General features: G+C 30.0%; 2 protein-coding genes across 2 annotated transcripts; one reads left to right on the top strand and one right to left on the bottom strand.

Annotated features, from left to right (window-relative positions):
* On the top strand, positions 1-1,906 carry LOC134832808 (5'-AMP-activated protein kinase subunit beta-1). Its single transcript, XM_063846979.1, has 4 exons — positions 1-253; positions 388-692; positions 1,331-1,561; positions 1,623-1,906. The coding sequence occupies exons 1-4, from the start codon at positions 79-81 to the stop codon at positions 1,767-1,769; spliced, it is 858 nt and encodes a 285-aa protein (XP_063703049.1). The 5' UTR covers positions 1-78; the 3' UTR covers positions 1,770-1,906.
* On the bottom strand, positions 1,881-9,554 carry LOC134832807 (nidogen). The gene is made up of 11 exons (XM_063846977.1): positions 9,290-9,554; positions 6,322-7,566; positions 5,888-6,115; positions 5,451-5,626; positions 5,085-5,389; positions 4,201-4,410; positions 4,005-4,142; positions 3,814-3,946; positions 3,246-3,446; positions 2,318-3,181; positions 1,881-2,254 (listed from the first exon to the last, which is right to left on the bottom strand). The coding sequence occupies exons 1-11, from the start codon at positions 9,470-9,472 to the stop codon at positions 1,993-1,995; spliced, it is 3,945 nt and encodes a 1,314-aa protein (XP_063703047.1). The 5' UTR covers positions 9,473-9,554; the 3' UTR covers positions 1,881-1,992.
* Positions 9,555-11,224: the final 1,670 nt, after the last annotated feature.

Raw genomic sequence — 11,224 nt, 5'->3', positions numbered from 1 at the left:
AAAATTAAAAACAAAAAGAAAGACGGAGTACGAAAAATCACTTTTTTACTGTAAAAATCCGCTGCAAAAGCCTCCAACATGGGAAATGTTAACGAGAAAAGCATGGCACGCGAACGAATGAAGTCCGGAAGTCAAGATTTGTTTCCGGGATCGCCGTTAAAAGAGAGTTCCGCATTTACCTTCGACAAGAGGCCATTGTCTCAGGACAGTCAAGACGACGATTCAAGTGCTTTATCGCGATCTGTGCCTCCAGGTAAACAATTTTCCTTAAAATTTATTCAATTTCATCGAAATTTCTTCAAAAAAGTTATTTTTCGCATTAAAAAAAGAAGAAATTTCAATGACCTTGTACGCAATTTCTTCATACGTACGTGATTTGTCTCGTAGGTGATCCAGAATTCTTGACAGAAACTCGTCCTCGAGCGAATACAATGTCGGAGGGACAACCGATACCCGGATCAGATAATCCGCCGCCCACGGAGGAAATGGAAGAAGAGAAAATTACGCTTCCGACAGTGTTCAAATGGGATGGCGGCGGCAAGCAAGTTTATATTTCGGGCACTTTCAGTGACTGGAAGGCGATTCCGATGGTAAAAAGTCATGGGGATTTCGTGACAATCATTGATTTGCCCGAAGGCGAGCACGAATACAAGTTTTACGTGGATGGCGAATGGAAACATGATGCAAAATTGGTGAGAAAAATTAGATTTTATGAAGGATTTTGAGGAAATTTGATTAATTTGAGACAAAACGTTTATAGAAATCGCTTTGTAAGTTGATTTTAAGATAAAATTTTCAAAATTTTTTTTGGAAAGTGGATTTTTAAAGCTTGTCGAAAAAGAAAAAGTTTAATTTTTGACAAAAAATTTTAAAAATTCAACTAAAAATTTACCTTAAGGGGCTGAATGTGACAAATTTCGACTAAAATAAAAATTTTTAATATTTTTCTGACTTTAAATTATGACAATTTGTAATAATTTTCTCGAAAAATGATTTTTTTTATATCAAATTTAACATTAAAAGATTAAAATTTTTCGTAATTTCAAAAAAATTTCTCTAAAAATTTATTTTTTATGATCAATTTGAACATTTTAGGGCACAAATTTTTCTTAATTAAAAAAAAAAAATCATTACAAAATAAATTTTTGATTCAAAATTAGTATTTTTTGGTAGAAAAAATTTTTCGAAATACAATTTTCAGCTTTAAATTGAACTTTTTGAAGCGAATATTATTAAAATTTCTCTCGAAAATTATTGTTTTTGTCTCAAAATAATTGAATTTCTTTAAAAACTCGAAAATTAACTAATTTTAAAAAAAAATCCCTTTTAGAAACATGTCGACAACGACGCTGGCACAAAAAACAACATGATTTCCGTACGAAGATCTGATTTCGAGGTATTCCAAGCTCTCGCAAAGGACAGCGAAGATACCGGAAATCACGAACAGCGCGAATATTCACAGGAAATTCCTCAAGTGAAGCCATGGGAGAAACAATCTGGTCCTCCAGTATTGCCTCCGCATCTCTTACAGGTCATCTTGAACAAAGATACGCCTGTTTCTGTAAGAATTTTTACCTTTTTCAACTTTTTTCGTCATTTTCAATGATTTTTCACCCAAACAGTGCGAACCAACTCTTTTGCCTGAACCGAATCACGTCATGTTGAATCACTTGTATGCACTTTCCATCAAAGACGGGGTCATGGTTCTCAGTGCCACACATCGATATCGCAAAAAGTACGTGACAACACTGCTCTACAAGCCAATCTAAATGGAAACGTGAATTATTTTTAATGGATTTTAGTGTTAGAAGTGTGTTCTTTTTAGATAATTAATGGTAAAAGTCGACGAAAAAGTGGAAGGAATAAATCAAAAATTATTTTTCTCGTTTAAAAGTTGAAAATTTTGTCAAAAATCCACACGTAATTTATTGTTTCATGAAAAAATCTCTTGTTTGTCTTACGATTAAAAGCTAAAAATGCGTGAAAAAACCCTTAAATAATGTAATCGCCTGCTGCTTCGTTGCACACCTTATTGTCGATACACTTACAACTAATGCCGGAAGGCGCGAAATGATTCGTAAGACAAATTCTGTCGTCGGGACAACCTCCATTGGGGATTCTCGTGCATGGCGTGTGATAATGTTCGCATCTTTCGGTCACAGCAACTGCTCCATACATCTTGTGACTTCCAAAAATGGGACTATTAAAGCCTTGCAAACGATTTCCATACAAATCGATTGCTTCAATTTTCTTCCTAAAAATTTAAAAATAATTTTTTAATGAATTTTCGTCAAAAATTAACAAAAAATGCTCTTACGTTGTCCAATCGGTCCAATAAAAGTGTTCGTCAGTAGCTGCCAACCCAAATGGATATGATAAATTTTTCGCGACATTTCGCGGAACTTTCGAATAAACATCGACGCAATCAATTCGTTTCGTTCCCGCATCCGCCCAACATAATTCGCCCGTAGTTGGTGAAATTACCAACGAATTTGGTAAAATTACGTCAGGACTTTTCAATAAAACTTGTCGATTTGTGCCATCCAAGTTGGAATATTCGATTTTTGGACCATCGCGATCCCAATCGCTCCAAAAGAGATACTTTCCGGGATCAACAGCAATTCCTCGGGGGTTCACAAGATTCTTGTTGACCAAAACTGCGCGTTTTGAAGCATCATCGAGACTTGCAACTTCGATAGTATCCTTTCCCGAGTCTGTCCAATAAATTCTACGTGAGATCCAGTCAACAGCAACTCCCTCAGGCGAGACAATATCTTCGTTCAGGAACACTTTGGGCGCTAATCCGTCATATCCGACGCTCGAAAGGCTCTTTCCCGTGATGTCGCTGTAGTAAAGACGTCCCTCGGCGCAATCTTTGTCGACGCCAATTGCCATTTTCGTGATTGCAACGGGCAATCCTTGACGCCCATTGAAGGGAATGCGCACCAAAGCGACGCCTTGACTGTAGAATAAGAAGCCTTTTTCGACGCGAACGACTTCGTTGCATTTCGAGCCGTTTCCTAAAAAGCCATTGCGACAAACGCAGCGCCATGTTGCTCCGTAAGACTCACAATCGGCATTACGATCACAGATTTCCGGATAGTTACGACAATTACGTTCGGGGTTGCAAACGAAGCCATCGCCATCGTAGCCTGTGTCGCAGCGACATTCGTATTGGTGCCTTGAAAAAAACGAGAAATTAATAAAAAAAAAAGTAAAAAAAAATTTGAACTTGAAATTTTTACCGTTCGTTTGGTACGCAACTTGCATATAGCCCGCAGTTGTTCCGTACGTTGCATGGAGGAGGAATTGATTTGCAAGTGCGAATTCCATCGCCGACGAATCCTTCGGGACAATGACAATACTTCACTTTTTCAGTTGGATCCCATTTGCAAATGGCGTTTTCGGCACAATATGCTCCGTCGCATGAGCCAGTTTTGACGCAGCTGAAAAAAAAATGAAAAATTTTAATGAAATTTTATTCATTTAATTTATTTTAAAAGCTGAAAAATTTATTTCAAAATCGAAAAATTTTTTTTGAGAAGTAAAAATTTTATTTCAATAAATAAAAAATTCATTTCGAGAGCTCAAAAATTCATTTTTAGATAAAAAAAATTTCATTTCGAGAAGAAAAATTTTTTTCGAGAAGAGCTAAAAAAAAGTAAAAAATTTTTCGAAAAGAGCTAAAATTTCATTTCGAAAACTAATTTTTTTTTTCAAGATCTAAAATTTTTTTTCGAAAACTAAAAATTTTTCGAGATCGAAAATTTATTTCGAGATCTAAAAGTTCATTTTCCATTAAAAAAAACTTACAAATCTGACAAATCCCGTTCAAATCCAGCATCACAAATACAAATTCCATCGCTGCAATGAGAATTATGCCCGCAATCTTCATTTGAATTGCATTCCGCCATCACATGGCAATACTTTCCATCCCCTTCATAACCTAAAAATTTTTAAAACTCATTAAAAACTTTTTTTTCTTCAAAAATAAAAAAATTTACCTTGATCACAGACACAAGTCGAAGTACGAAGCTTTTCGTTGTAAACACATTGAGCATGTTCATCGCACGAATCATGTTCAACGCAAGAAACTTCCTTTTCACGGCAGTCAATTCCGTCGCCATGATATCCAGGGTTGCCTTTAAAAACGAAAAAATTCTAAAATTTTATATTTTTTGTGATTTTTAAGAGACTTACAGATGCATTCGTATTTTGAACTGATGTCATTCCATTGACAACTGGCATAGGCACTGCAATTATTCTCAATATCGCATGCAACTCCTTGATTTGACTGATCATCCGAGTCTGAGTCTTCCAAGTGACACACTTCACGTGTTCCTAAATCGATTAATTGATATCCAGCGGGACATTCGCATCCAGTTATCGTGCAATAAGGCTCTGTTTCGACTGAAAATTAATCGAAAAAAAATTTAAAAATCATTTTGGTTAAAAAAAATTTAAATTTTTAATTAAAAAAAAATAATTATTAAAATTATTTAAAAATTAAAATAAAATTTTTAAATCAAAAGTTAAAAATAAAAAAAATTGGTAACAAAAAAATTAAATTTTAATAATTAAAATTTAATTCATTAACATAAAATTTAAAATTTTTTAATTAATAATAAAAAATAAAATAATTAAAATTTATTTAATAAAAAAAATTGAAAATAATTCTTTTTGTGAAAAAAAATAAATTTTTTTGACAATAATTATTAGAAAAATTTTAAAAATATTTTTTTTATAATAAAAATAATTTAAAAAAATAATTAATAAAAAACGAGTAAAAAATAATTCAATAAAAATTAACAAAAAAATTAAAAATAAATAATAAAAAAATTCAAAGATAATTGAAAATATTTTTTTTTTGTGACAAAAAAATCAAAATTCAAAAAAAAAAATTTAATAAAAAAAAGATGTAAAAAATTAATGCAAAAATTAAAAATAATTTTTCAACTAAAAATAAATCGAAAAAAATTCAAAAAATTTTTTGATAAAAAAATTTAAATTTTCAAATTAAAAAAAAATTAAATTATTTTTTTTATCAAATAAATTTAAAAAAAATGATCTAAAAAAATTCTTACACTCCTCTGGTTGTGAAAGCTGTTCACAATTATTTCCATTCCACACCAAATCATAAGGACAATTATATTGACACGTGATCCCATCTCCATTATATCCAAAATTGCATCGACATTGACCATTAACGCACGCTGCATGCGGAGAACACCCTTGACAAGGCTGATCGCGTCGATCTTCTGTCTCATCTGGGTACAAATGCTCATTGGGACGACGTTGCGTGACATCTGGATAATCAGGTTCGTATCGGGGACGAGTTGTTGGATACGGGGGACGAGAAGGACGATGTACAAGAGGATCACATTGATATCTAAAAACAAAAAAAAAATTAATTTTAAAAAAAATTTGGACAAAAAAATTGAATTTTTTACCCATTTCCATCAAATCCAGGCAAACATTCACAACGGAAGCTACCCAACTCGTTAATACATCTTGCATTTTCACTGCAAGTGCTGTATCCGCTGTTACATTCATCAATATCGACGCAATCTGTGACACCACGTTCATCTGAATCACGCGGATAGGTAAAACCATTTTGACAAACACACTAAAAAATAAAAATAAAAAAAATAAATAAAAAAAAAAAAAAAATAAATAAAAAAAAATAAAAAAAAAATAAAAAAAAAAAAAAAAAAAAAAAAAAAAAAAAAAAAAAAAAAAAAAAAAAAAAAAAAAAAAAAAAAAAAAAAAAAAAAAAAAAAAAAAAAAAAAAAAAAAAAAAAAAAAAAAAAAAAATAAAAAAATTAAAAAAATAAAAAAAAATTAAAATTTAATGAAATTTTTTGAAAAATCAAATTTTTCAGCTTACATCGTAATTATCTTCGCTACTTGAGACACAAACAGTATTCGCTCCGCAACGATAAGACCCATCTTCGCACGGATTGAGACCACTCGTTTGACCAACTTTGTTAATAGCTCCAATTCTGACAGCTTTTTCGCGTGAATCGTAGTTAATTGTGTTCCGGGTGCTCTTCAACTTGCTCGAAAGTACGTCAGAATCGTCACTGTCGGCATATTTGCACTTTTGGAATTTGATCTACGAATAAAAAAAAATTAAAAATTATATTTTTACGAAAAAAAAATATTAAAAATTAAATTTTTTAAAAATAAATTAAAAATTAAATTTTTTATTAAAATAAATTAAAAATTAAATTTTTTATTAAAAAAAAATTAAAAATTAAATTTTTTATTAAAAAAAATTAAAAATTAAATTTTTTGTTAAAAAATATTTTTAAAAATTACCTCTTGGAAGACACTAAAGTTAATTTCCTGCTCTCCAGCATGCAATTTGTGACGCGAAACGGAACTCAACATGTCTCCGTTCAACGTAAACTCGTCTGTGAAGTCGTCAATGGTGATTTTAGCATCGCGTGGAATGTCGGGCAAGTCTCCCGATACCTCAACTTCCGACGCGAGTTGATCCCAAACGTTTAATCCGGTGTAAGTTTGTTTAATATTGAACGTTTGTTGGGTCTCATCGAAGCGTAAAGTGATGGAACTGTTGAATTTGCCGCCCGTAAGTTGAAATCCGTTCTTTGAGGGTTTCGTGGGTTTCGCAAAAAGCCATCCGATGGTATTTCCGATTGTTTGTGCCAATTGCAACTTTAACCCGGTATTTTCATCCAAAGGACTCAACGCTGTGTACGTTCTTCCTTCCGCCATGACGACGTAAGATTGCAAAGCGACACTTCCGATATTCACGCCGCCCACGGAGCCCGTAATTGTGCCCGAAACTCTCAACGGGGCATCGTTTTTGATGCAAATCAAGCCATCGCCGTAATAATTTTCGCGACAAACGCAACAAAATCCGGTATTTGTGTCTTTGCACGTTGCCATCGAGTGACATTTGAAGTTGCCTCCTGTCGCGCAAGACGTTGGCTCGCGTTTTTCATAGCTGAATTTGAAGAGATCGGGTTCTGTGATGTTGTCAGTTTGCCCAAGAGGACCCGTTCGGAAAATCCATTCGCCCGGATTGTTCACATTTGAACCTTCGGTGATGTGACGAATGTTATCGGAGCCCGAATCTTTCAACAAATAATGACGCAAATCCTCCGAAACGAAACCAGCTTGCGCTCGAATGTCGGGCAATCCCGAATCTCCGGTTTCGCCTTGGATCCAATTGATGCCGTTGCGCGGATACAAAAATTGTGTGTAAGTTTCTTCTTGTCCGCAGATCAGAATTACTTGAAAAGTGTTTGTTTGTTCGGTCTTTTGGTTGTAATGACCAACATTTTTCCATGTAGCGATGAATAAAGATTCAGCTTTGAAGTCAAGAGCATCGCTGAAGCTTTGGCGAACAAGCGTTTCAGCTCGTCCCAATAAAATTGGATCGTGCGTTTGGTAATAGGAGACTAAGGAGGCATCGTTGTACGCTGAGGTATCAACGTTGGAGTAAAATGGCGCGATCGCGGGAACTTCCAAGGGGAAAGGAACATTCACGAATTGGGGGTATTCGCTTCGGAATGACAAGAGACCGTTTGTGTTGATCTGAAAAGAGATTTTGAAGAAACAAAAATTAAAAATTTTGGTAAGTAAATTAATTTTTTTGCTTAATTTTTAACAATTTGCTCTAAAAATTAAAATTAAACGTCAAAAAAATCGTAAATGTCAATTCAAAAAGTGATCGTTAAAAATTTGAAAATCGCTTTTTGCTAATTCGTTATAAAAATCATACAAATTTGCCTGATTTTTTGTTAAAAAATCATAAGAACTACAAATTTAAATTTTTGTATATTAAATTTTTATAAATTTAAATAAAAATTTTTGAATGTTATTTTAAATAATTTAAAAATTAAAATTAAATGTTTTTTTTGTTATTTAAAGTTTCTTAAAAAAATATTTAAAAAAGAAGAAATTTGCAAAAATAAATTTAATCCTTTGGTTAAAAAATTTTTAAAAAATATAAAACTTTTTAATAAGAAATTCTCCAATTCTTATTTTTCTTCGAAATTCTTATTTTCAACTAATTTTTTTTTAATTTAAAAAAATCTTTAAAATTGTAAAAAAAAATATTAAAAATTGGACTTAATTTTTTTTTTCATTTAAATTTATTTTTAGTTGAATTTTTTTTAAAAATCAATTGAAAATAAATATGAAAATTAATTGTTTTATTATTATTTTTTTTTTCAAAAAATTCAAAATTATCAATTTAATTTAAAATTGATTTAATTTGAAAAAAATTACTCCAAATTATTTTATTCACTTTTTTTATAAATATTTTTTTTTTCAAAAATTAATTTTAATATTTTAATTTTTTTTAAATCACAAAAAAAATCAATTTAAAAAAATTATTTGAAAATAAAATTTCTCATTTAAAAATTTTAAAGTTTGTTTTAAATAATAAAATAAATAAAAAAATTTAATTATCACATTTTTAATCCTTTGAAAATCTTCTAACATAAATAATAAAAATTTGTCAAAAAATCACGTAAAATTTGAATGAAAATAGAAATTTTCATAAAAAATTCGTAAAAGGTCAAAGCTCAAACCTCAAAAAAATTAATTTATGACAAATTTTTTAACGACTTTCCTCACACACGCCACAAAGTATCAAAACTCTCACACCTGTCACATCAAAGGGCAAACATAAATCATCACTCTCGATCTATTTTTAACGAACGAAAATATTTATTATAAAACATTTTATTATCAAGGTCTGTGATGTCTTCTTTCTTTCTCTCTGTAATTACAGGACTGATTATCAAATCGATGATTAATTCAAAAAAAAATTGTTATCAGTTTGACTTCGGGATGACCAAAGAACAATTTTGTGTGAATAACTCCAAAAACTCAAAGAAATAATGTCAGAGAGAAGGTTATCGGAGTGTGCGAAATTTCCTGCCTAACGATGAATGAATGAAAGTTACATCGTGTCGAAGGGTTAGGGATCACCGCAGACTCACAAAAAAAATATTTTTAGAATAATATTTTTAGAATTTCGTGACACGCTTCGTGATACTTTGTCGTCGTTGGTTGGCGCTTAAATTCTTTGTTTCGACGTGCGTTAGAACTATTTTTGAAATGAGTTTCCTTCGAACTTCGGGTTATTTTGTGCGATAACAACGTAAATATACAAACAACTTGCTCCTCTTTCCCTCGCAACTCGACTGATAATGTGCCCGATTATCTCACATTTAATTAATTTCGCACTGAAACGTCGCGATTTTCGCAACTTTTGAGCACATTTTATAAAAAATCACTTTTTTCTTACATAGACGACGTCATATTTCTCCGAATAGAGATGCACAGGAACATTTAACTTGACATATTCGTAAGAGCTGTCGCCTTTGGGAAGGACACTCAAGTGATCGTGCGACTCATAGAGCTCTTCGACACTGATGGCATGTGCGCCAATTAGCAAAAATATTTGAAAAATTAATAGTTTTAAGTTCATTTTGGGGATTTTTTGTTATAAACTCAACATTTATTCACAAAAAAATTAAAAACGCTCGAACGAGGAACGTCAACCGTTCACTTTCACGATCCGAACTCAACTAAAGTGACGAGAGAATTTCTTCTTCTTCTTCTTTGAGCGTTTGTCTTCCAGGAGAGCGAATACACAAAAATAAAGCATGAACATGTGTAGAATTATTTCGTAAAAATTGATTAATTTTAATAATGATGAGATGTTTTTCTTCGGGTGACATCAACAAGGAAGACCTAGAATGAAAGAAAAACATTTGAAAAAAATATTACAAGAAGGGTTTTCAAGAAACGAGACCGCACACACATTTTATCCGAAAAAATTCTCATGGTCGATCGCAAGTGTTGATAGATTGGATATTGTCACATATTATATTCTTCTCGTAAATTTAGCAGTAAGAACATCATTAAAACTTTGAATAATTAGAAACATGTGCAACAGATGACAAATAATTTTGATGAATAAAAAACTAAAGAAGAACCGATATTTATGGGTCTGTATGTGCTGTGCCTGCTGTGAGGTTTATGTTGATGTTAAAAACATAAAATATAATGAGATAATAATGTTACATTGTTTTTTTTTTTGTTTCAGGAGTTGAAGAATTTTCGGCTACTGGAAGATCGTAAATATTATTTTTTTTTTATTTTTTGTTACAATTTACAATTTTTTTAGGAAGAAGCGATAAATGGATGGCGCTTTGAGTACAAAGAACATATTTTTTATGGAATTCGGATGGATTTTTTTTTGTTAGTTTTTGAAAGAAAATGTTTGCAACGAACTTAGTAATGAACTTTAAAATATTGAAAATAGTTAACGAAGCAAATTTAATGAGTTGGAGTAATTTATTCAACAAATTAAACATTTTTTCCCATTTTTTAATTTTAATTTTAAAATTTTTAATTTAAAAATTTGAAAATTGATTATAATTTTTTTATTTAATTGTTTTAGTTGATTTTTTATATTTTATTTAATTTGTTAAATTTTTCTCTTAAAAAAATTAAAAAATTAATTAAAAATTTTAATTAAACATAATTTAACTTTTTAGTTAAATATTTTAATTAATTTTTTTTATATTTTTTTTATTTTATAATTTTTTTTTAATTTTTTTTTTCTTTAAAAAAATTTTTAATTAAATTTTTAAAAAAAATTATTTTTCGACTTTTTTGTTTTTTTGTTTGTCAGTAATATTTTAAAAATTTTAATTTTTTTTTTAAAAATTAAGGAGATCGATGCTAATTTTTAGAATTTTTTATTCAATTTTAGCTTTGAAATCCATAGTTGAATGATTGAAATTGACTCAAAAATTTCATGAAAAATTTTCTTTTTTCAAATATAGGTCATGGAAGTTTTTTTTTTTATTTCAAAAATATCAAAAATCAAGGAACAATTTGGTTAAGACTTGAATAGTTTGACTTTTTCGTTTTTTTAAAATTAAAGAGGAATTTTTTGTTAAATATTTTAATTGAAATTTCTTTAATTTTAAACCATTTTTAAATTAAATTAAATTTCGAGAATTTTGATTTAAATAATTTAATTTAACATTTTAATTTTTTTTAACAATCGATTTTCTCCTGAAATTTTTTTTTTTTTTTTTTAGAAGCCATAGAGCTAAATATTGCAAACTTCAAATTTCATGGAGGTTCGAATTAAAATATTGGAGCCAAAGGAAGTATTTACAAATTTATATTAATTTTTTTCAAAATTAAATAATTTTTTTAAGTT

This window comes from Culicoides brevitarsis, chromosome 2, assembly GCF_036172545.1.
Source record: "Culicoides brevitarsis isolate CSIRO-B50_1 chromosome 2, AGI_CSIRO_Cbre_v1, whole genome shotgun sequence".
In the NCBI taxonomy this organism is placed as follows: Eukaryota; Metazoa; Arthropoda; class Insecta; order Diptera; family Ceratopogonidae; genus Culicoides; species Culicoides brevitarsis.
Note: the sequence above shows the minus strand (reverse complement) of the source record. Positions and strands in the feature narration are given on the sequence as shown.